This window comes from Channa argus, chromosome 11 (assembly GCF_033026475.1).
Source record: "Channa argus isolate prfri chromosome 11, Channa argus male v1.0, whole genome shotgun sequence".
Classification (NCBI taxonomy): Eukaryota; Metazoa; Chordata; class Actinopteri; order Anabantiformes; family Channidae; genus Channa; species Channa argus.
The window spans coordinates 8,193,637-8,219,402 of NC_090207.1; the positions used below are offsets into that span (position 1 = coordinate 8,193,637).

The 25,766-nt window shown below is 40.8% G+C and overlaps 1 protein-coding gene across 2 annotated transcripts; it reads right to left on the bottom strand.

The window, feature by feature from the left end:
- Positions 1–4,433: 4,433 nt before the first annotated feature.
- adamts12 (ADAM metallopeptidase with thrombospondin type 1 motif, 12) lies at positions 4,434–24,661 on the bottom strand. 2 transcript variants are annotated; one of them, XM_067521821.1, is made up of 24 exons: positions 23,345–24,661; positions 22,822–23,180; positions 16,567–16,744; positions 16,222–16,430; positions 16,061–16,144; positions 15,399–15,523; positions 15,118–15,267; positions 13,719–13,862; positions 13,361–13,505; positions 13,170–13,262; positions 12,872–13,017; positions 12,602–12,771; positions 12,050–12,180; positions 11,759–11,879; positions 10,609–10,853; positions 9,657–9,798; positions 9,419–9,545; positions 8,860–9,070; positions 7,612–8,727; positions 6,976–7,128; positions 6,615–6,791; positions 6,156–6,302; positions 5,911–6,064; positions 4,434–5,711 (listed from the first exon to the last, which is right to left on the bottom strand). In XM_067521821.1, the coding sequence occupies exons 1-24, from the start codon at positions 23,460–23,462 to the stop codon at positions 5,596–5,598; spliced, it is 4,761 nt and encodes a 1,586-aa protein (XP_067377922.1). In that variant the 5' UTR covers positions 23,463–24,661; the 3' UTR covers positions 4,434–5,595. The 2 variants fall into 2 exon arrangements, with proteins under 2 accessions (XP_067377922.1, XP_067377923.1); XM_067521822.1 differs by lacking the exon at positions 23,345–24,661 and having other exon boundaries at positions 22,833–23,114.
- Positions 24,662–25,766: the final 1,105 nt, after the last annotated feature.

Sequence of the window (25,766 nt, forward strand, 5' to 3'; positions counted from 1 at the left end):
TGGTGTCTCTTCCCACCACGATAACCTCAATTGGTGCAAAGAAACCAGAGCTGAAGTATAAATTAAATTGATTATTGTTGCAGCAATGATAGTGTATTAACTGTTTTCCTCGATGTCGAGGATTAGTTTTGCCAAAAAAAAAAAAAAAAGATGTTAACATAGTGACTAAATGAATCTAATATGTTTTTTTTTAAACATACAATATGACTCCTTCTTTAACATGTTGTGGCAAACTACAACCAATTAATTGCTTCCACTTGTAATACGACTTTCAAATAAATAATGATTCGGCAGCCCTGTCTCATATAAATTTCAAATTTCATATATTTGTGTTTAAACTTAAAGTTAAAATGGGGAAAAGTTAACAAAAATTAAAAAGGGGAAAATTTTTCTATATCGTGTAAGTAAACAGTTGGTACAATGCATTCTACATACTTTCTACAAGCAGTTTGGAAGTTCATAGAGTGTAACTGCCTTTCACCAACAACCAAGATTTAAAATAAAACTTAAAAAATAATTTCACACTGGAGGCTTTGTTCAGAATTTCAGCCTAAAATCATGCAGATATAAAGGGATGGAGACTTTTAGTGATGCTGACAGCCTCACAAGATTTGTAGAATATCTTAGAAGCCAGGGAGCAAATTCTTTGTAAAGGTAACTGTCTGTGTTTTTTCTACTAACGCAATATAAGTGAGATTTGCAGGGTGATGGTTTCATCTCCCTCACCGGTCTACAGCTTTAGCATTTAGTGTATCTTTATAGATCAATCTCGCTGAATTGCATTTCAAAGTTCAAAACAATAGGCAATAGAACAGACAAATGCTTCTGATCCCTCCCTACAGGCTGTGGCTTTAGCTGTGTTCATACTCTATTCCCAAAAACAAAACCATAATTACAATATAAGCAATGAAATTCCAGAAATGTATATGTCAGCAGAGGTTTGGATTCACACAATTCTAATTTCCAAAAAGTTAAATAAATCAAGGCAAAACATTTTTTTTATTCCTAAATGTAATATAAGTGAGTTTCACTTTGTCTTTGATCGAGTGTTGCTTTTTGTGACACGGTGTGTCTGCAAAGCTTTGATTTTAGGTCAGTTTTAGAATCAGTGAGTGGCTTTTAGCAAATTTGATTGAGGCGAAGGTCTGACTTACAAGCGATGACTCACCACCGCAGACTAAAATATCATATCAGTGGTTAATGGTTACTATATCTCTATTTTTGATTCTTAGTGAAAATTGTTGAGGTTTGCTACTGTTTTTATTTTGACAGTGTTCTGGTAATCTATTCCTCCTGCAGAGCCATTATGTCATTGTTGCTCACGCAAACCAGTCCCCTTTTTTAACTGCTGCTGCCAGCCAACAAAAAATGCATCATTTCCTGTGTCCTGATTTTATTCCTTGATAAAGACCTGCGTGACCCCTGTGTAGAACCAATAATGTGGCTCCCATGCACAGGAATTATATGGTCAAAACATTTTTAATGTTTTGTTACAATATAAAAAAATGTTAATAAAAAAAAAACACCCTGTAAGCGTAATCCCTGTGAAGCATAATCTCTGTGAAGCATTGGTTTAAGTATAGAATTTCAACTGAATCCATTTGCTACTTAGTTTTAACCTGCATCTGAAGGTAAATTTTGACCCGTGCACTTGAATTTGCTTAATCCTGATCCTTGTGGCAGCAGGTGGACCCAGCACCACCATGCAATCTGTTGTTTCTGCTAAACACACGGTATCACATTAGCAAGTTGAACTGTGGAAATTCACCTTATTCGTATCATGTGTCTCTGATTTTGCTTGGCCTCATTGTGAGTATATTGGCCCCTCCTTTTGGGTACACTATCATTAAGCAGATGTTTTATGAAGAAAAGCACCTCACTCCCAGTTATTTAAGCTCAAATCCATATGTGGTCTATGAGGGAATCAAACACACAACTCACAAACAACCAAACTGACCTATGGGAACCATGTGTGTTTCTTTTCCCTGGGGCCCGCTCTGTGTGTGCTGGGTCAAAGGAGGCCGAGGCTTTAATAAAGGTACAGGCCTGGTGCGGGGATGCCAGTCTGCCTGCCTGGGGACATGCAACCTGATGGGGTCCAGATGAGAGCCACTAGACTGGACTTCTTCCTCCAAACCAACAGCCTGTTGGTGCACGGATTACATTCCGCTGCCTTCTTCTTCGATCCTCGCTCTGGGTTTATGCTGGGATTGGAGAGGTAAGCAGTCAGATTACAACACATGTACAAAGGATAATGTGTTGCTCATGTAACACATGAGTATGGTGCAAAGAGATAATGTGCAAATACATGCTTCGCTAATACTAGAGGCCTTTTTATCTGTTGATCATCTGATGTAAATATTTCATGGGTTTCTTGCCATCGTGTTTGGGGGGGGGAGTCTGGTAACTTACAAGATGAGGTTACTGTTTCCTGCTTTACAGTGATCAGTAGATGTTTATCATGTTATCTTCCTCATCCTGAACAGGCACTTACATCATCCTCCTTTGCTGAGTGTCAGTTTCAGCAGGACAGAGGAATTTACTTACAGATCAGACACCGGCTCAACTGATCCACACTGAAGTGTCCTCTGTCTCGCTCAGGGCAATTCAAGGTAACATTACATTTAATTTTACAATGATAAATATGATGACGAGCAATTTGGCAAAGCATACAATGAAAAAAATATACATTCGTTGGATTTTGACTTGTTGTGGCTGATACCCTGTTTATATGTCAGGTTATTAGAAGCTGCAGGCAACACTGTAAATCAGGGAACAGCAATGCTTTAAGTCAACAGAGTAATTAATTATCTTACATGGTCAGGCATTTATTTTGATTATTAGTCAAAGCACATATAAGATCAACAGCTTTCGGCTTGTCCCTTCAGGGGTCGCCACAGCGGAACGTGTACCCCAGGTTGATTTGGCATGTGTTTATACGTCGGATGCCCTTCCTGCCGTAACCCTCCCATTTTTGTTTGGACTTAGGGGCCGGAACCAAGGTTGCCATTGGTGACTGGGCGGGGTTGCGCCTGGTGGGTGGGATTCTAGCCCACGGCCTTCTGCATCCCAATCCAATGCTCTACCACCGAGCCACCAGGCCCCCCTTTTAGTCAAAGCACATATCTGCCTATGTTATCAATTTAACATACTATAGCAATTACAAAATGTATGCAAATTATTTATGGGTTTAAATCACCAAGTTAAACCAAATTGGATACTTTATTTTACGACTAGTGTGTTCACCTGCAAATGAGAAGTTTACAATGTGCTCTCAATACTAACATTACCAATCTCTAATGTATATTGTTTAAAATTTGAGCAATTTTTAGTCAGAAACAAAGGAGAAACAAAAACAAAGCAACTTGTACTTAAAAGAAAATACTTTAAAAACCATGTGCAACAGACCCAGTCAGTGCTGCAACGAGAGAATCCACACCTGACAGCTTTTGCATTTACTGCGTGTCGGACAGTCAGATCGTTATTTTAAAATGCCCTAAAGTTCTGGAGGCAACATGTGCTTGCTACTGTTGGCACCGGGCACAAAAAGTCTGGAAGATCTATAAATAATGAAGTAAACATTCAACTATTGAATCCAAACCACAATTGTTTGGCTTTAGAACATTTGAATCTTATTGCACAAGCTGTTGAGAGTAATTTTATAGCCATTTGTTCCCTTTTTAGAGAACAACCAAAAGCAGCTGAAATCGAGTTGTGCCAGCCGCGCTAACTACTTTAGCGATGTTTTGACAATATCAACAAAGCTTAATGAATGTTACTTTCTGAAAAATAATTAGACCTTAAAATGCATTAAGACTTTATTTATATTAGCTCTCTACTGAGAAAGACACTGAAAAGACAAAACTATCTGATTTTCGCTCTATTACTTCTTCACATTTGGTTGCTTTTCAGATTAGGTAACAGCATGACGACGTTTTCTTTGTGTTATCATGGCAAACACAAATACTGCTGGTTTTTAGGCCATAATGCTCCTCAGTATTGTGTGTCTCCTTCCATTACTGCTGACTAACTCTTAGTACCTGTCTTGAATGACAGCAGCAGGGTGTGTGGTGCAGGGCAGTGTCCGTCCATGTCAAGTTATCTGGCACAGAGGAGCCTGGGAAATCTGGGCCAGCTCAACCTGATCTCTGAAACAGAGCCTAGTGCTGCTGATTCTGGTGTTACACATCCAGCTGAATCTGGCACTTTCAGGTGAGAATGACCTTTCTGACATGAAAGGTCATCAAGTAAAAGACCATGAGGGATATAGAGTGCTACAAAACATGAGGGATTAACACTCCTATTTACACTGGTATTACAGTGGCAACTAGAGCTTTGAATTTTACAGTATCAGCTTTCGAGCTTTAAACCTAATTAAGATATGAATATTGGATGTGAAAAATGTTAGGAAGGTTGGAATTAACCCAAACGTGTGAAACTATTCAAAGATATTTTATTTCATTTTTCAATTACAAAGCAGTTTTGTCACAAACATCTTTTTTTGTCACATTTACAGACTCATGTCAGGGAGGAATCAGTCAAGATGATGTACCACATGCATGACAACGGTAACGCTTTTACTGTAGAACACCATACAAATGCAGCAGCCATCTTTAAAGGGACCTGAGAGGGATGACCTGCAACACCTCTTTCGCATTAGTCAATCTCACCAGAGAGGAGGAGCACCATAGATTCAGCTACACAACTGTGCACATTCTGCAGCTCATTTCATTATCGCTGACAATCATAAGGAACATGACTAAAGCAGTACCCAACATTATGTAAACACACAGTTCCCGCTCTGAGAATAAAACCACAGTCCAAGCAGAGCAAAGGAAAATATAAGAGTAAAAAAAAAAACAAATTTCAGTCCAAGAGGTCACACAAATTCTTGTTTACATTCTATTTTTACCAGTTCACTTTGCAATAAAAATATGACTGTGACTGCTGAACTGTGAAATGCTAGCACCTTAATTATTTAATTAATTATTTAAGCACCTTTGGCCCAGAAAAATATATTCCATCATAATTTTTTTTCTTACTAGCTCCTGTATTGCTTTAAAGTTTTTGTAATAGTTGAAGTCATTTTTCTTTTGTTATTGTTTTTTATAAAGTACTGACTGAATCATTATATGTTTCAACATTTAAATCACATTCATTTTATGGCAGATTTTGCCTGATCAAATAATACAAATATTATAATTCTAAAAATCCTTTCTGCTTACCTCAACACTGTTTTAAGAGCAATATACTCTGTACACACCGTAACAGTCTAAATGTATATCCGTGCTCTCTGTTGTTTTTTTGCTTCGTTTCTATAAACTTTTGCATTGGTCCTGGCAACGTAGGAAGATTGCAGGAACAATTTAAAAATATCTAAATAGGCAAAAAAAAAAACAAAAAAAAAAAATTAAAACATCATTGACCCAGGTCTGTGCTCAGTAAAATGTGTTCTTGTGCAGGTTATGTGTCATTAGCACTTTGGACTCGTCCATCTGTGGGTGGCATGGCTTTGTCCTGGTATTGCATGAGGTTACAGTAAGTAATACTGTAGTTGGGATGTGTCCATTATAGTATTTGTGGGTGTAACCCTGGCTACAACCCACAGCTAACACAGCATTGTCTCTGGACCGACCTGAGGGAGCACCGGCCCAACAGCTTCAGCTTGTCACAGAACCGAGAAGACATGGTGTTCTTCTTGCAAACTGGTCCTGCACGACAAAACCCAGACGTCAAATGCCATGAAACAATGAAATACATATACTGCGCAAAAATCTGGTTTGTCACAAAAAACAAAAGACAAACTGCAATGTCATAAAAAGTGCATGAATCTGCTGATACTAAATCTGCTTTTCAAACCTTCCTCTCAGCCAGACAAACACGGAGACAGATTGAACATGGCAAACAAACCTGTGTGGGTCTTGCATTCCTGCATATTGCACTTCCTGAGTGTTTCTGGTTTGGAAATCTTCTCACAGAGGGTGTCTGGCATTACAGCCAAATCTTGATAGCTCACACATTTGACTTCGCGCTGCTGTTGACCCCCACCACAACTCACAGAGCACTGCAAAGACACACAGGCACAGAATAATGGTTTAGATAACCTCTGGGACTATTATAGGCCTAATTATTTATCTCAATCGTGTGTCACTGACCTGTTCCCAGTCCTCGGTCTTCCAATGAGCACAAGGTTTTAGATGGCATGGCTCTGTGCTGTTTGGCCGCTGCGCGGTATTACAGCGATGAGGCTTAGGGCAGGACACCACGCGCTCCCTGATCGCTTCGCCGCAACTGCTGGAGCACTAAGAAAAACACCAAAATTTGATTAAAATACAACAGAATTTTTACTAAAAAAAGCAATGACAAAATCCAATTTTTCGACATTTACACTTAGACAATATGGGATCTTAATGTGACAATATGGCTAAACAAGTGAAATATTCGCAAGTCTACAACTTAATATACAGTAGTAAAAGACCAGCAGATAACTAAAAATCTGGGAGGTTAAACAGCAATTATTCTTGTTGACAGTAAATAACTTCATGAGAAGTTGTTTCACCCTTCAGAGCTACCATGTACTATACTGAGATTTTGATGTGTGCTTATGGTCTTACGGGTCCCCAAGGTAATGTACTCCAGGACATGCAGAGCTTCTGGGGGCAAGTCGAGCTGCTGAGGGGTCTGCTGAACACAGCTTGACAGTGGAAAGGTCTGAGAGGACGTTTACTCTGAGAATCAACACACTGGACATCACGGTACCTCTTTGCTACTGATGCACAATTATCAGGGCACTGCAAACATAACAGTGCAGTAAATGTCTCAGAAGTGTATGACAAATGAAAACGGCAAAAGAAAAAAAAAATCTGGAAAAGTAACAGATAATAAGTGGAAGTCTAATTAAGTATTAAGTGTGATTAAGAAGTAATAAGTATGATTATCAGATTCAGTGACGGGAGGATATCTAACGTTACTCACCTTGCTCCAGCTGCCACTTTGCCAAATGGCACAGGGTTGCAGGTGACATGTACGTGCAGGCTCAGGTCTTTTCATGTTGGCACAGTCCTTATCATTCTGGGAGCTACACATGACTGTCCGCCATATTGCACCAATCCCACAAGTTGTTGAGCACTAAGGAAGGAGACATGTTTTCAGGTTAAATATCAGTTTGGATCACATACTGAACGTGGCATGTGAAGCAATATTATAAAGAAATAGGTCCCGGAAACATTAAATTTGATTGTGCTAAAGGTTTTTGCTGCTTTTTCAACCATATGCACCAATCCAGAGACAAACAGGGCAGTTTTTAAACTTTTCATTTCTGAAGTTCAAGCATACACCAAATAAAACAATGTACTATTCCCACCACAGACACTTGCATGTTTGTAAGATACTGCTTTTTAGCAAATTGCAACCTACAACTTAGATCACAAAGCTGCATCTGAAGAGAGTTTAAACTAGCTACTCCATTCCTGTTCACTGCAATAAAAAGGTCATGTCTCTGCAGGTCATGTTTCTGCAGGTCAACTTTCAAAGCTCTCTATTTTTTTAGAAGTACTAGTTAAATTAACTGGTACGAGCATGATAATATATTTATTAAATGTCTGCACACACCTCACTCCAGTTTCCTACAACCCAGAATATTTTCATGTTAACAGGCTCTCTGGTCATCAGGTTGCTGTCGTCACCAGCAGAGCTGATCACGGGCCTTTGCTGTTTTTGGTTCCTGCCTTTGGACCGGGACGAGGGCTTTTTAGCATGAGAGACAGAATTGGTTTTCTTGGATGTCACTGCAGGCTTCTTAACTGAGGGTGGGGGCGATGCTGCAGCAGTGAATAGGTTTCTGGGAGTCACTGATGGAGCTTGTGTTTTGGGAAAGCCTGTTTTTGATGGGATGGAGAGGATCTTATACATGGGGGTAGTGTGGGGAAACCTTTGTGTCCACGTGCTGTATGACTTAATATGTGGGCTGAACGAGTGATGAGTAGTTTTTGCCCATGTTTCAGTACTGGTGTGTGGGGCGGAGTGGGTAGTTGTGGTGGGTGCTCCGGTTGTGTGCATGGTAGGTGGATTTGTTTGTAAAGTGGGTGTGATGTGTGGTGTTGGTGTGGTTGATTTAAGAGGATTTTTGACTGATGTGGCTGTGGTAAAATCCAGGTCAATAATGTCTTCTTCCTCTGTGGCTCTCTCCTCAACAACATAATCATATCCTGGAGTGTAGATCACTGTATTTGGCGTACTTCCCTCCTCTCCTTCCTCCTTGTCATCCACCTTTCCCTTCTCCACATCAGCTGTTTTCTTGCTGTCCATTTCAATAATACTGGATCTAGTAGGGAAAGCGGTCCCACTCCTATTTTTCCTTGTTATAACATCGAACTCATAATTGTCTGCATCTACTGTGGTTTCAGGTATTGCGAGGGATGTGCTGGTAGGCAATAAAGACGTTGTACTCTCTGTAGTGGTTGGTTTCTTCCTCACTGTGACAGCAATTGTGGGTAAAGCTGTGGCTGTGATGTTTGAGGGAGCCCGGGTAGATGAGCCAAGATGCTTGATGGGGTGGCTCTTTGGCAAGTACATTCGCCGGTAATTAGGTGAAGAAGAAGGTCGGCAGCTCTGCAGGGCACACAGAGATCTGGAACGAGGTTTGGTTGAGAGGTCACAGGTCTTTTGGGGTGCTAGGGCACATGTGACTATGCGTGAGCGAACCCCTCCTCCACATGTGACTGGGCACTGCAAAGAAGCCAGATATGAAATATTAATTCAGAAATAAAGCAAGGTATTAGGGTTAAGGAGTTTAAGGGGTTTGTGATCTGTAAGACTGAAGGAGAGAAATGAAAAGAAAAATCATAGAAAAAGGCTTACCTCTTCCCAGTTACCGACAGTCCAGTCCTGTCCACAGGGTACATCTCTGTTGCAGGGCACTAAGGGCTTGGGCTTAAGGAGATGCTTGCACTCCACAGGGGGGAGCACCCTTTCCTCACCCGAAACCGTGCGGACACAGAGCACCGTTCGCTTCCTCACTCCGTCTGATCCACAGGTAGCTGTACACTGCTGCCAACCTCCAACCCACCACCTGAGGCAGAGGGGATGGAGAAAAAAATAAGGGTGAAGACAAAGGCCCCTGATAGAAGATTTAAAAAAAATAATTTGGAGTTAACACAGTCATCTTTTTTGCTATTAATGAACAGGCCTATGCTATTGGTTATGTGTTTTACATTAAAACAACTTGTGGATTTCTACAATATCCAATTTTCATTTACAAAAGGAAGCCAATTTTTTAAATGTTCTTAATGTCTTTACAGTTAAACCAAGGAAAAGGGGACAGGAAATAATATCACATAAGGCAGTGAGCTAATCAACTATATTATTTAATGCTGACAGCGACAGAGAAAAAAATTTAATGGCATTTAAGAGTAAGGACCTTGCAGGACAATCCATATTCTTGCATTTTCGATGTCTGTCTTCTGGACGGAGGTCTGTGTCACACAGAGACTCGTCCACTACGCCAGCATCCACTTCAAAACAGCGAACAGGCTGGTGCTGCTCACCTAAAAGCCACAGCATGTCAGAAAGCAGAGGGCCACGTTATATTCAATTCATCATTGGAACCTGCTGAAACTACCACAAATTTAAAAAGCAGTAACAAATGCAAAACCAACCTAAGCCACAGGTGGTGCTGCAGTCCGTCCATGCCCCGTGTCTCCATTTGTAAATGGGTTTGATGATCTCATTTCCCGTCTCGTGGGTCTTCTTAATGGTGTACTGATATGTTATACCAGGGTTTTTCTCTTGCAACAGCAACTAGAAAGCCACATCAGTTTTGCTTTATAGAGTACACTCTATGAATTATAAATGAAGACAAATACAAAGAGCATGTTTTTTACTTCTTTAGCAATTTCCTAAGAGTATCTACTTGAAACTTGCCTTGAGTTGCTTAGAGACAATAGTCGATCTAAGGAACCTGGATCAACCATTTTTCAGTCAAATCTTCGAAAAAATTTGGTTATGAAACATGGATTTTTCTGAATTTTACAAAGAAATGCTTGGCTTCTCCAATCAAATCATAATATACAGTAGCCTGTATATTAGCCTGTTGATCTTTTGACTCACCAAGTCCACAGTAGTTTATTTTTTTAATCTAATTGAAGATGACTTCAATCTGTCCTCTGCTCTCGCAATTCAGGACGAAAATAAGTCACACATTGATTATATTAAGCTGAAGAGAAAGCAAGGGGTAAAGCTAGAATCTGGACAGTAGCGTGCATCTCAGTCGTAGCACAGAGCAGCAATTGGCAACACATTAGTGCAATGTTAGCGAAGAAGAAAACTAATTGGTCAGTGGGGTTGTCAGCTGTTTTGTCTTGTGTGGTACAGTATAAGCTAATTTGGAAAACATGCTGTTTGTTTTCTCTGATTGGTTCAACAGCCCTTCAAGTGAGTCTCTGATCTGTCCGTCTTCCTTATTCGCTGAAATCAATATACAGAGAAATTGGGGAAAAATATAAAATGATAATACGTTTCGTCTATACATCTCACAATACGGAAACAACTTTTGAAAATGAATTAGTTTTCCAGTCCAACTCCGTGATCCTCTGTAGTATGGTGCCTTACCTGTAGCATAACTGGCTGTTTGGTGGGTCCAGGAGCAGTGAGATTCTCCATGTTCCCACTGCGTTCATAGTAGAATGTCGTCCCACCAGCCTGGTACTCTCCATTCCACTGGATGATGAAGTTGCCATTAAGGAAGTACTCCTCCGATGCGTCACTCTTCAAAGCCAGGAAGTTACCTGCCTCCTCTACTTCCTTTACCAGGATGTCCCGTGCCCCCTCAGGTATCACACCCACGTCCACATACCCTGGGAGATTCGGGAGGGGAGTCAGAGTGGCAGCAAGGTAATATGGCCCACCATGGCTGCTGCCACACTCACAACCAGACTACCAGACAGTTTCTCTGTGATCTTTAATACAGGGTGGGCTCAGTCTAAATGAGTGGGGGGGGGGATGGGGTCGGGTTGGGGGGAGGTCTTGCATGTGTGTGAGTGAGTGTGCATATACAGCGTGGGGGGCACTGCCCTGTCTCAGATTTTTTATTGTGTGTGGATGGGGGAGGACGAAAGCAGCTATGAGTGGGTATCTGGAGTTTAATGATGTTTGTGGGAAGGTGTGTGTGTTTCAGTGTTTGTACAAAGAAGGGGGAGGTTTGCCCTTGGTCTCAGTCTTTTGAAGTCTTAAACATCTGGGCTGGTTATCTGGAAAGGATGCTGTGCAGGGCAAACATGCAAGAAAGAGAGAGAGAGAGGGCAGAAACGAGGGACGGAGGGATGTTTTTATTGCTTTAGAGCCTCTTTCTTTATTAATCTGTCTTCACGGTATGTTGATTCTGCACAAGCTATACTTTTTCAAGTGCAGTTAAATTAGCCACAGACATGTGCATACATGGCCCTGCAGATAGGAAAACACACACACACACGCAAACACAGCAGCCAAGTATTGCAGGACAAACAGCTGCACAGTGTGGACAAGACGGTTGTCATGACGACAAAGAAACAACAGAATGGTGTAATGCTAATGAAGTGTCCTGAAATGACTTTCTGCCTGTTGAGATTAATTTCAATTCTGTGATTTTCATGCTCTTCTCTTTCTTTTTTTACACTGTAGCTTTTCCTCACTAATACGCTGGGTCTGTTTTGTGTTACCACAATTCATATGATTCAAGATAATTTGTTTCAAGCTGCTGCAGTGTCTTTAGTGTGGAACTCACCAAAGCCTTCTCCTTCATCAAAAAACGTACTGACTGTTTCACAGCTTGTGCTGTCACCCAAACAGACTCCACAACGATCCTCCACTGCGTTGGAGTCAATGCCATAGTCACAGCCTACCTCCTACAGACAAAACACACACGCACATAAGAATACCACCATAAACACATTACAGTGTAACATGAGATGGCAGTTTGCACAGAACATCTCCTCCTTCTACTTAACCGTGGTCACCCTACGGTTACGAACTGTAACCCCCTAGTCTCTTTTAGTCTCTTACCCAGCTACAATACCTTGCACACTCCGTTGATGCAGACGCTTCTGGACTCGTTCATAAAACATGGCGTTCCGTCCGTCACAGCGTCAAGCATCTTCTCTGAAAAACGCTCAGAGACTGGACGACAGTGCAGCTCACAGGGATTTACTGTGGATGGAGAAAAAAAGATTGCACTTTATTTGCAGTTAATTGCTGATAAAGTCAAGCCAGCTAATGGCATATTAATTACATTTTCTATTTTTCTATAGTTGGCTTTCTTCTTTCTTCAACAACATTTTAATCGTTAACCCAATAAAAGTTTATTTATATCACATGAATAACTGCTCCATATAAAAACTGATTTATACAGCTCTGCACTCCTGTTTTGAAAAGCTCCCACTACCACACAGCACATTAAGTACATGTAGGTGCTGCACTGAGGGCTTTCCAGTGTAAATGCTGCCCCCTGTTGGGCAACATGTGTGGGTGCCTCTAATGATCGTAGGGAAGAGGAAAATGCAAAGGAGAACTATAGCATCTGTGTGTCTATCTGTGGAATCTAACTGCGTATTTAAGAATAACCACTCACATGGGTTAGCAACAGGAGTCCACTCGTACAGCTCATTGTGGTAGGGAACAGTGTCAAACTCGCTGCACAGCATCTCTCGAAATGTTGGTTTAGTCACCTGACAGGGTTTTGTATTACAAGTCCGATAACGCTTCCTTTCTCCAGTGCAGTACTTTCCCCCAAACTCTGGTCTGTGGAAAACAGTGCAGCCCTTCGAATCAACAAGGTTTTGTTTCACAATGTCACAATTAACTGCAAGAAACATGGTGTGAGGCTAAAATGGTCTCTTACTTAGGGTTGTTACATTCTCTATCTGCTGACTGAACACCAATTCCACAGGTCCTAGAACAGTGAGACCAGGTGCTCCAGTGTCCCCAGCCTCCATTCACAGTCTCCGGGAGTTTACCCACAACCACACACAATCCTGAGATGCACCACTGAAGGACAAAATGTTAAACAGAACGGTTAAAAAAGGCACCAGAATTGTATTTAATGATGCATTTAACACTTATTTCATATTTGAACCCTATATCTATCAATGTAAATAAAAGCCAAAACCTAACAAGATAAAGAAAGTGGCACCATTTACCTTATCATGTCCACAGCGAGTGCCATCTATAGGTGAGTCCAATTTAGAGCGACACGAGCCTTTCACTGAACACCACAGAACCTGGCAAACATTCTAAAATAAAGAGAAAAAAAAAAGAATGGAAAAAATATTTGGCCAAAGATTTCCAGCATTTGGTTTTAAGCTCGTTTGGTTAAGTGTGTGATACTCACTTCAATCTCTGGGCAGAAAGTAGCATTTGGGCCATACTGGAGCTGGCACTGGTGGTGTGTGGTGTAGCGGACCCCAAGACGTGCCAGTGGGGTGGTTATATCTCTTTTGGAAGGACGGTCATCCAGACAGAAACCCCAACCACGACTAAGTCAGACAAACATAAAGGCGCCATTAAATAATTGAGCTTTATGAAAGACCAACATACAGTATTTACTTTATCTGCAAAAAGGAATCGTAGAATTCACAATAATTTTACAACACTAATAACTCATTAAAAGAAAAACATTGTATGTAAGTGAAGTATGACATTTATTTCCTCTTTAATGACTTCATTATAATGTATAAATTCAGCCTTACTCAAGGAAGCGTGTGATGTATTCTTTGGAACAGGAAGACCAAGTGAGAGGTGAACTGTCATACATCAACTGTCTGGACATAATAAATGGGTGCCTCCCTACCAGCTCACAGTCATTCCCCTGGCCGTCATGGTGAATTCCAAAGCTGCAAACAACCAACACGATCAGTTAAGATATTATCATTAAACAAAGAAATGCTTGAGTATCCCTGATCTGACATACTTTGCTTGCTTTTTACCTCACTTGCAAGTAGCTCTGGATAAAAAACATCTGCCAAATGACTAAATGTAAATCTACATCATTTTCTTTCAGTGCAAAGCAGTAAAGTACATGCATTTGTTGTACAAACATTTTCTAGGATCAATTTAGTAAACTGGAAGCAAAGTCCACGCTTTTTTGGTCCTTTCGGCTTATCCTGAGAGTTCATCAGGGTAATCACAACGGATTATTTGTCCGCATGTTGATTTGGCACAGTTTATGCCGGATACCCGTCCCGACGCAAACCTCCCCAATTTCTACTGGGCTTGGGACCAGCACTGCACAGCTGGGGATGGGCTGTTGGGGGCTCAGTGTCTTGCCAAGGGACTCTTCAACATGTGGTTGGGAAGAGCGGGCCGCGAACCTATGACCCTATGGTTGTTAGGCGGCCACTCTACCAACTGAACCAAAGTCCACACCGTGCGTTCCTAATATAATGTTCTAATTCTGTTAATAATGTACATACAGTATCTTCACAGTGTCCTGTTTGTAAAGGTTTAAAGGGAACACTGCCCTGGGGTTGGAAACTGTGATGAAGAAAACACCATGTTCTATGTCAGAGTTTCCGTAAAACTTTTCCACTCTTTTTTAAACTCTTTTGCATTTAGTTTTACTGTTAACACTGATCTACACCCAAACACCGGGTATTTATCTGTTTAAAAGCTTGTTACTCCATACTAGTGATTATTTCACTATTATTTATTATTTATTATTTTATTATTTGCATGCAACCACTACATGGTCCTATGCACTGATATTGAAACATTCAATAACATGACTGCAGCTATAGGAGCTGAAAGAGTTGCTTTCTTTGTTCTTTGGCCCATTGTTATGATTTTCAATTATTGAGGGTTTAGCAGCAATTACAAATTCACACACATACACACGTGTTACTTTCTCTAGTTATCAGAACACTTATTTTACTAATGAACTCCCAAGCCCCCTTTGCTGTAACCATTACAACTAGAAGCCTAACCCTAACGCTCACCCTAAATTAACCCTAAAACAAAGGCTTAACCCCGAAACATATCGATACATTTTTAAAGATCAGCTAAAATCTCCACACAAAGATATATTTAAGCTAAACAACATAAAGAAACTCAACAGTTTGTATACACACACACAAAAACACACACACAAACCTGTGCCCCATTTCATGAGCGATGGTGAAGGCGACAGGTAGTCCTGAATCCTCATTGATGTTGCAGCTCCGATGAGGTTGACACATCCCAGACAGATGAGACAGACCCAGGGTCTCACAGGGCTGGTTCATTCCAGCACAAATGTCTTTCCTGGTAGAAACACATCCAAATTATGTTCAAACAAGCCATATTTATACCATGAAAAGGGCTGCCATCACTGGATATACTTCATTTCATTTTACTCTAAAAATTGATGACACACACATAAATGTGTCACTTGCCTGGTGACCAGCACAGCAAGGTCATGATGAGCTGGGTGTGTGTCACTTTGCGGATTTAGGTTTTTCTGCCAAGCACAGAAACTGGCCAAAGTATTGTCTGCGTGGTGAACAATCTTTAACCCTTTCTGTAACAAAAAGCACAATCAGACGCATCGTTCTGAACATTTTTTTCCTTTTTGTTTTTGTGTCAGTGTCAGTTGCAGAGCAGTAAATACGAGCTGCTGACATTTATCATGGTCAGTTTCAGCACATCTCTGCCAAGCCCAGACAGACTCTTCCACTCACTTTCTTTTGAAAACAAGTGTTAATTACTGCACATAATTGGTAACATAACAGATCTTTATCACGGCAGGCATTTTGTCTGGTCGAGCTCAGTTCCAATTGAATGAGCTAGCAGGATAAAACATACTAGCTCTCCTAAATGGAATGCAGCAATTCTTAATGTTATCTATTGCACCTGTGCTTTCCCTGCAAATCCATGCCAAAAAAGAGTTTCTTGCAAACGTTAGGCAGCTGACTCAAACACCAGAGTCATCAGCTGGATGCTGCAGTGGGGAATACCCAGTTTAAATTTTTGGCCTTATGCCTTATGCATCTGCCTTTAAACTGCCAAAGTAAAATTGATAAAGCCAGATTAAAATGTCCTTAAAGCCAAGTGTTACCTCTTCTCCTTGTAGTAATATAAGGCGCACCAAGATGACATGGATAGCATTCCCAATACTTGCGTCATGAAAGATCCCCGCCACCTGTACAGAAACAGAAACTGAGCATGGATGAGGGCAAACATAAAGAGTAAAATGAAAAGTTAATTGTAACCACTCACCATGTTCATGATGGTGAAGATGTAGGCCTCCACGTTATCGCTGCCATGGTATTCGATAAGTTTGGAGTCAGCCACCACCAAGGTCTCCACCCACCGCTCTCTGCTGACTGAGCGCTGCTTGCGGAACTGAGCCTGACCCTCCCCACTCTGCTGCTCCCTCTCCCATTGCTCTCTTTCCCTTTCCAGCAGGACAGTGTCACTCGGGGGATCTAATGTGTGGATAATGGAAGGCATCCTTTGAAGCACAATTGAGACTCAGCCTTGCATGTGATGGGTGCAGACAGGGAAAATGTCTTACTTTTGCATGATAGACAGAAACACCTGCAGTACTGTACAGACACACACCTTGAACTCCACAGGGGCTGGGTGCCTCTTTGGACTCAGGACTGCGTTTCTTTCTGTGGTTTTGTGTAGTAATTCTTGGATAGACAATGTGGGGCTCAGGAGTGCCTCCAGGATGATCAGGAGATTTCGGGGCAGGTTCAATGAAATAGTGTCCTTCTGGCAGGGAGAAGAAGCCTCTCTGAGAGTAAAATAGAAGAAAGCATACACAGGTGAATATTCACTGACTCTGTCCCACATAACAAGTCTGAAATACAAGGCAAATCTATGCTGTCTCAGTTATTAAGAGCAACGTTTTCTACAACCCAATTCCAAAGAAGTTGTGTAAATATATTAAAAAAAACAAAACACAAAAGAAAAAGAGAATGTAATGAATCACAAATACATACTTTATTCACAATAGAAGATAAACAACATATCAGAAGTTGAAACATTTTATTATTTCTTGGAAAATATTAGCTTGTTTTGAATTCGATGGCAGCAACACAAAGGCTGGAAAAGTAATTGTAATCCAAAACTAATGGAGAAGCATTTGCCAACTAATTAGGTTAATTGGCAACAGATCAGTAACATGACTGGGTATAAAAGGAGCATTTCAGAGAGGCAGAGCCTCTTGAATGTTAGGGTGGGCAGAGGATTAAAAGATTCAGAGAATCAAGAGGAATCTCTGTGCGCAAGGGACAAGGCCGAAGGTCAAAACTGGATCCACGTGATCTTCGGGCCCTCAGGCAGCACTGCATTAAAAACAGGCGTGATTCTATACTGGTCATCACTGCATGGGCTCAGGAACACTTCCAGAAATCACTGTCTGTGAACACAGTTCACTGACAATCCACAAATGTTAAGTTAAAGCTGTATGTGAAACCATATGTGAACACATACAGAAACGTTCTCAGGGCCAAAGCTCACTTAAAATGGTCAGAGGCAAAATGGGAAACATGATAAGATTAATCAAAATTTGAAATTCTTTTTGGAAACCATGGACGCCATGTCCTGTGGACATAAATAGGAGGGGGACCACCCAGCTTGTTATCAGCAGACAGTTCAAAAGCCTGCATCTCTGATGGTACAGGGTGCATTAGTGCCTATGGCGTGGGCATCTTACACATCTGGAATGACACCATCAATGCTGAAAAGTACATAAAGGTTTTACAGCAACATATGCTCCCATCCAGACAACGTCTTTTTCAGGGAAGGCCCTGCAGATTTCAGCAAGATAATGCTAAACCACATACTGCATCCATCACAACAGCATGGCTACAGAGGAGAAGAGCCCAGGTGCTAAACTGGTCCAGACCTTTGACCAATGGAGAACATTTGGCGCATTATAAAAAGAAAAATCCAGTAACCAAGTCCCAGGACTGCAGTTAGAATCCCCCATCAGAAGAGAATGGGACAACATTCCTGTCCTAAACTGCAGCAACTGGTCTCTTCAATTCCCAGACATTTACAGACAGTTTTTAAAAGAAGAGGTCATGCTACATAATAGTAAACATCGCTCTGTTGTGACTTTGATATGGGTTGATGACATTTCCAAATCATTGCATTCTGTTTTTATTTAGGTTTTACACATTGTCCCAGCTTCTTTGGAATTGGGGTTGCACTCACAACTGCAATTTGTGATTAAAAAAGATTAAAAGATTATTTTCTCGCCCTAAAATCTTGGCTAATGCAGCCTAAATCTTTTTTTGTAATGTAGTGCATTTTCAGACTGTGACTAAAGCAGAAGACTTACAGCCTGGTTACCAGCATGCTTTTGGTTTATAACAATTACAGTGTGATTGCAACAACAAATCACCAGAAATTGCAGTATTTAAATAATTCCCACACATAAAAAGCTGGGCAGATAGATGTTTTCTTGTTAAACCCACTAAAGAAATCAATCCTCATTTTCACTGGGTTGGAATCCATCAGTCACCACATCTAAATATGAACCTTTCTCCTCCCTGAGGCACATTTTCCGTGTGCAGCAGAAGCAGAAATACAACAACTTTGTCCTAAGTATGCCACACATGTTCTTACTGGTACAGGTTATTCACTCATAGCTGATCTGTCAAGTTTGCTGGTTGAACACACACATAGAGAAGCACATAGGTAAGCAGCCTCACACACAAATACAGCTGTATTAAAGTATACGTGCATGCAAACACACAAAAGCATTCTGTGCAATCTCTGACTTTGTCTTCTAAACACAAACATTATGAATGTTCCACCTCCAGCTTACTGTTTGCAAGTGCTCTTCATCAAGGTGAGTGTGACTGCTGTGTGTGTGTGTGTGTGTGCGTGCATTTGTGTGGGTTTTGTGCAAAGAGTCCAAACAAGCCCAGACTGTTCAGTGAACAACGCCTGCTGCTAGCAAACTTGCAAAAGAAACTGAAGAAAGAAAAAAAACCTAATTTATTTTCCCCTTTCTTCCAAGAAACGTGCATCTGAAAAAGTGTTCCACTACACGAAAAACATAAAATGTCTTAAAATGCATGTGCAGTTTTTAAATCATGCAGTGAGTTAAATAAGGACATGAAGAAACATGGATGCTGCATCTGATTTCTGGATTTCTTCTCAGTGTTTTTAGGAGTCACGGGCAGATGGGATAAATTAGGTTAAGCATTGCTTACAGTACAGCTTGGCCAGTTGCGATTCCGGCCATCTACCCTGCTGTTTTCTGCAGCTACACACCCTGTTCTTTTCAGTTTTCATCATCCGAACAAGTTTTACATGTTTCTTGCAATATGTGTCTCAACCACACATGTTCAGTAGTCCAAAAAAAAAACTATGATTGGATAATCCATTTCTCCATTCACAGAGTTCAGAAAGTACACATCTGAAGCAATAGACCCTTTGGAAATGCTATTACTCCACCTGTTAAGGTGCGTCTCCTAAATTAAGGTACAACATCCACAACTAGAGCAGCAAAAGGACCAAACTAAGCTGTTGTATCATATGCACATAACACTGGAAATGTTAAAACAGTCCTGTGTACAGTATATGTCTGAGGCTTCATTATTCTTCTCCAACTCAGATTAAATAAAATATTGGAAAAGGGATCTCCAACACTGACTCAGAGCATGGCTTTCAGCCAGAAGTCCCAGAGCTGTGGTGGACTCATCAACAAAGCATGCAGGCTGATATGTCTACACTCAGCTGGGAAAGTTTCCCAAAGGCCCTGTGCAGGGAAATTCACTGATACTCTGTGTCTTGTTACCACACAATATATATTAATGTTTGACAGCATCAATATATTAAACTTTTGCATCATGGCATTGCAAGGAAAAACATTGTGCTGTAGCTACATTCTTTTGAATCCACTGTTACCAAAAACCTTCCTGTGTCTCCTGAGTGTTAAAACTCCAAGTGGAAAAGCAGGTGGTGCAGTGCAGAATATCCAGCAAGGAATTCTACAGAGAGGCCCATCCAAACACTCACACCATTGCTCCGCATGATCTGTATGATCTGCATACCAAATGCAGTCCTACTGTGCAACACAGCCAGCAAGGCTTTGCTTGTAGAGTGTGGTTACGGTGTTACTTGTGATCCCTAAATTACATGTACATATTTCGTATGATGCCTGCCCTCTACAAAGACAACTTCAACAATGCCAAATATGACTTTGTTCTCCATTTAGACATAAAATATGTGGAAACTGTTTTTGCTAAATCCTGATTCTTCTGCCAGGTGAAAAATGCTAGGATTGCAATTCACTTTGCACTTTTGTTACCGCTCTTTGCCACATACTGCTCTTCTCCTACTCTTCTCCATCGATCCACCCTCCCCTGACATAAAGGATGTGTGTTTGGGTGTGAGGTTCCAGGGCCAAGCAAGGTTACCATAACACAGGTCCGCATTCTAAATATGCCAGCCATGTGTAATTGCTTTACTTCTGTTTCCTGCTTCTGTGGGGTTTGCACTGTTGGCCAACTAGGTCTGGAACTAGGTCTCTGCTGTTCCATAGCCTTTGGCCTCAGCAGTGATTAGTGGAACACTGGGAGAGGTGGGAGTGGATGGTGCTCTTTACTGGAGTATTACTAATCACAACAATGTCCCCCAAAACCTTTTTATTCTTTATTCTAATTTTCATTTGTTACTTCAGGTTTCCCTTTTCCCAAGATAATTCTGCCTGTGAGTTTATTTCTTCTTCAGAGGTTAAACACATTAACATTTTTCATTTTCACGGAGCTCAGAAATATGCATTTAAGTAATAAAATAATAATACCGCTGAATCTGCATATCCATGTTTGATGTTGTGCTTCAGAGATAACCAAAGCTCCAGTAAATAATCTTTAGCCTGGTTGTAATTGGTTTTAACAAAAAAATTACAAAAGGACCGAATCAGCAACCTTCACCCAGATTCACATACACAGTAAATAGTTGAGGTGAAGGGTGACACAAATTTCAATAATCATGCAATGTAAATATAGTAACACTCAGTGCAGTACAGTTCTATTTGTATGAGCAGATGGGTTTTTGCAAAGGCTGGATGCTGGACAGCATGTAAAAGGCAGGATCCTGCTCTTTTGCCTGGTCTGTGCCAAGCAGAGTTTTAACAATCAGATAGTTGATTAACAGAAAATTTATTTAAACTTGACCAATTATTCATTTAATTCCTCTATCAAGCAACATGTCAAAAGTAGTCTTTTTTTACTCCACCAATCAAAAAACAACAAAGGCATAATTTAAAAATAGAGAAGCTTAATTTCAGTGGTTGTGTGGACTAATTTTGTAGAACTTGAAAAATGGGCACGTCTAGTAGCACTACAGGAATTACTCTCTCACTTCCACTCCACATAATGACTAACATCAGAAACTCCGGAATTACTGTTTGCTTGCACTTTTCAAAAAACATTTAGTTAATTCATAACAAATGATGATCATGTTTTTATATTTTCAAGCAGTCCATCTCTATATGTCTCCATGTCTCCTGAGAGTGAATGCCCTAAGCAGCAGCTGGCAGGGTTTCCCTCCCACATCTGTCTGCCTGAGTCTTGCCATTTAGTGGTCTCCCTGTGGTTTTAGCTGCTATAAACAGTCTTCCACAGAACAGAAAATCACTGTAACATCATAGTGGTTTCCCTCGGTGACATGGTGAAAAGAGACAAACTGGGGCATGTAGCATTGCCTAAAAATCTTGTAAACGTGTGAGATTGTAGGTAAGTGCAGATTAAAGTCAGAGAAATGTTTTTCCATTAAGTGGGTCAGATGTAAATTATAGTACTCCAGGATTGGCTGTCATGGTAGTCTTCTTGTTTGGGGTCAGATGTAACAAATAAACTGCATTTACAAGATTTGGCAGGAAGAGGCAGTGCAGCCCACACAAACATAACAGAAGCAGATGCAACACCCTGCAGGAGGGGCATTCCTGCTGTAACACAATGAAACAAGAACACACAACCCATCATTTCAAAAGGTGGAAAATTCTGTTTCCACGTTCACTTCCTATTTGGCAGTTTCAACATACTGGATGGAGTAAATTGAATATAGTAGCTAAGTACTTTGAAAATGCTGAAACAAGGAGGTCTTAAACAGTCCACTTGTGATGTGCATGTCTCTTTTCATAAATTAAATTCTTCATGTGTTAAGCTGCTCACTTGTCTGTCTATTGTCGAGGTGCATTCTACTCTTTTGAAACTGACGTATGTATCTGGTTAAGAACATTACATTGCAATGCCATGATGCAACATTGCATTGCATATATCGTGTCTCCCCATCTGCCGGACTTTATTGTGCCAGTCTATAAAAATGTGCCAAAATCTATTATTGAAGATCTTAGAATGTAGAACAAAGTTGGACTGCACATCTAAGTGTGAGAGGTTGCAATGGGTTTCTGCAGAAACAGACAAGAATCAATGGATGAGTGTGAAGAAGTAAGGGAAAAAACATTCAAAAGACAAAAACCAAAAGAGGGAAAGTGTGTCATGGTTGGCTGAAAAGTAGCAGTCGTCAGCAGGTCTGCAGCACAGTTGTTCTGCAAATAGTGTCAGGAAGTCTTTGAAGGGCATATTAACAGACGGGCACTGTCAGATCTAAGGGGTCGCTTAAGTGAACAAGCCACACACCAGCTTCCTTAGAGCGATGCCTCCTTTCTCCTGTGTATTTAAGAAAAACTTCCTGCTAAAAGCAACCGGATTTGTGCCGATTTAGAGAGGAGGATTCTGCATAAAAGGTCAATGTGGAGGGGTTACATGGTTTAATCTGATGAATGAGACAGGGATTAAAATGGATTTCTGTGCCCTTTTATGTACATAAAACGGTGTGATTGCTTACCAGTCCCTTACAGGTGCTGATTGCCGCAGTCCCTCGCACATCAGATGCTTGCACAGTCCCAAGGAGATGGCAGGAGTTCCCCTCAGAGGCACCATGCTCTGTCCTGTTAGTGCTGCCGTTCCTCCGCTCCAGGATATAGTCATTCGAAACCAGTATGTCGTTTGCAGTCAAATTGAACATTAAAACTTGACCCCTGTAGTCAACCTTATAGTAAACCTGTCCTTTAAAATCAAGTGGTCCCAGGTCTCGCCTGACCCTCCCATCCTTGAAGTGGTGAGACAGAGAATGGGAGATGAACTCTCCATCAGCGTTAGTTTTCACTGGGTGGACAATGGACAGATCTGACTCGGACAGCGGACCTACAGAACAGAGTTTAATACAACAGTAACCATACACAGTGAGATGCACTGTTAACACCAATATTTACTTTTTGTGTATACTGAAATCAATATGCACCAAACTATACAAAGTTTTCCAGACATGCACAAAACTGTAGCTTGTCTTATAGCTGCACCACACTGACCTTGCTCTGCAAAGAGGGAGAGGAGTCTGCCAGAGTCGGAGAGCTCTTCGTGGCAGGCCGCCAAAGTGAAAACAAAGTGTAGCAGAAGAAGAACCGGGCTGACCTGCGAGCATCGCATATTTCATGTAACCAAACTCAAAGCACTGGAAACAAGTCCTGGGCACCGGAGACCCAGTGGCGTTAGAGGCGACCACGTCGATTTTGCACCAAACTGTGTCATGACACGAACAAGCTCAGAAATGTCCCCTCACCAGGGGAAACAAGCAGCACCGTGGAAGTCAGAGAGCCAGAGCGTGGTTTAAAGAAGGAGAAAGCTCCGGCGCTGCTGAGGGCGGAGGGGAGGGGAGGAGTGTTTATTGGGCCAGTGTCTACTTTTCTTGCAGGAGCGAGGGGGAGCAGAGCTGCCTCAGTGGAGGACGCTCCATTGATGGGTCTTGTGTCGAGACTTGCCATTTAACTGCACCAGAGGCACATCACCAATGTGAGACAGTTTGCACACGTTTGACAGTTTGTAAACGTTACGCTAAGCAGACTACGTGGTCCATTCATGAAGTTATGAATTATTTAGTTACATCATTATGTTAACTACAGCTGTAAAGTACGGTGGCCCATAGGTGTAAAACACAACATTTACTTTTTGTGTGATTATCAGGTTGATTTCTATATTGTCTGAAAACATCAAAACATAACAAAATCCTGTCCTGGAGAGAAAGTAACAGCTATGAGTCGGTCTCAAACCCTGTACCACTTTCTCATACTGATTGACATACTCTGGCTTTATTATAGCCAAGTTTGGCCATGATTTGAACTATGATTGGTATGTGTACAAGTACTGCATATGACTATATGATTATTCAATATATTTATATTAAACATTAAAAGTCCCCAAAAAAAGCATTATTTGACATTCTTGCTATAAACATATATAATAATTCAAAACCATTAATCTGTATTACATGTTACATTTTATGTTAGACACTATAAAGTAGCATTTGACTATAAACACTATACATGCTGCGTGAATATTAACTACAATTGTAATATTACTGTGATCTAATGTGTTTTAATTGGCCCCCCTAAATAAAATAAAGTAATAAAATGAACAATAAACTGTAACAAACAATATTGTTCCTCCCTTCCCTTTTTAACCAGATGGGACGATCCTGTCTGTCATCAAACCTGATTGGTTGAACAGAACACACATCAACCCAACATTCAGTCAATGCACTGTCACACTGTCTTGTGACAGAGCATTGTGGCTGAAAGATAACCCTATTATACTGTTTTACATTACTTAAGCCCCCCCCCCAAAAAAAGCCAGCTCCTATTGCTCCCTGCCTTTTCTGTAATCTGAAATGCTGTTGTGTATCACGGGGTATTTTTGTTGTTTGTTGTGTTTATTTGTTGTGTTTATTCTAAAATGTTCAAATGCTTCCTCCTATTTTTGTTACCTTTTGTGAAATGCTGTTGAGTTTTGCAGCTATAGACCACCATACTTAAAACAAAAATTTGCAGTGTATATTTTAAATTAAATTGAATATATACGCTTACTATGTGCTCTGTTCTTATGTATCTTGAATGCAATAAGCTTGGCTAGAATACTCAAAAATCAATCACTAACCAATTGAAACACTGCTCTGCATAGGTTTGTACATTGTGCAAGTGCATAAGAATGAGTCACTCTATTGTTAGCTAAGAGCAGGAGAAGTTATGTAAGTGTTTTTATACTGGTACTTGTTTTTTCAATATTGCTGCTGCAGCAATATTGAACAACCCCCATACAGACATTTTCTAATTCTGTCTTTTGGCCAACAGAATTGATATCCAAGTTTATTGATGAGAATATTTTGACATTTAAACAACATATATATTAGCTATACTTGCAGCTTGTATTGTGCTTCACTGAAAAAAGAGAATGCAAAAATCACCAAGAAATGCGAGAGACTGTGGGAGACGTTCTTTCTTCACTGAAGCTCATGGTAAAAGACTGGTCGGAGGCATATCCTCTGCAGGCCGTAACCCCTCTCGGTAAATACTGCAGTGGTTCAGTTGTCCAATGTTTGTCCCTGGAATAGAGTTATGTGCAAATGGCTACTGACACATGACACATTCCTTCCTACGTTGTCTCAGTCTGTGGGAGACACAGACGCAGACGAGGCAATGAACTCATTTAATTGTGGAGTTTAACGGCACCTCCGAGTCTACTGTTATCTCTTGTATTTTTCAGAGGCCCCAATGTGAGTCAAAGGAAAATTATTACAACAAAGTACAATAACTGACATACAATGGGTCAGACATTTTCTCACTTTTTCTCAGAAATGTGTTGTGGAGCAGAGGGAAGATCATTTGATGGGCCACACTGGGGAGTTTCCTCATCAGGACCTAATAAAGCTAACACACCATATGAGCAGTAAACTCTTTG

Excerpts from the sequence above, each read along its gene's own strand:
- adamts12 (XM_067521821.1), bottom strand. The coding sequence starts at position 23,462 with ATGCGATGCTCGCAGGTCAGCCCGGTTCTTCTTCTGCTACACTTTGTT. Across the intron at positions 16,145-16,221 it reads TCTTCACCATCATGAACATG|GTGGCGGGGATCTTTCATGA; the intron begins GTGAGTGGTTAC and ends GTTTCTGTACAG. Across the intron at positions 9,799-10,608 it reads AACAGCCAGTTATGCTACAG|TTGCTGTTGCAAGAGAAAAA; the intron begins GTAAGGCACCAT and ends GTGGCTTTCTAG.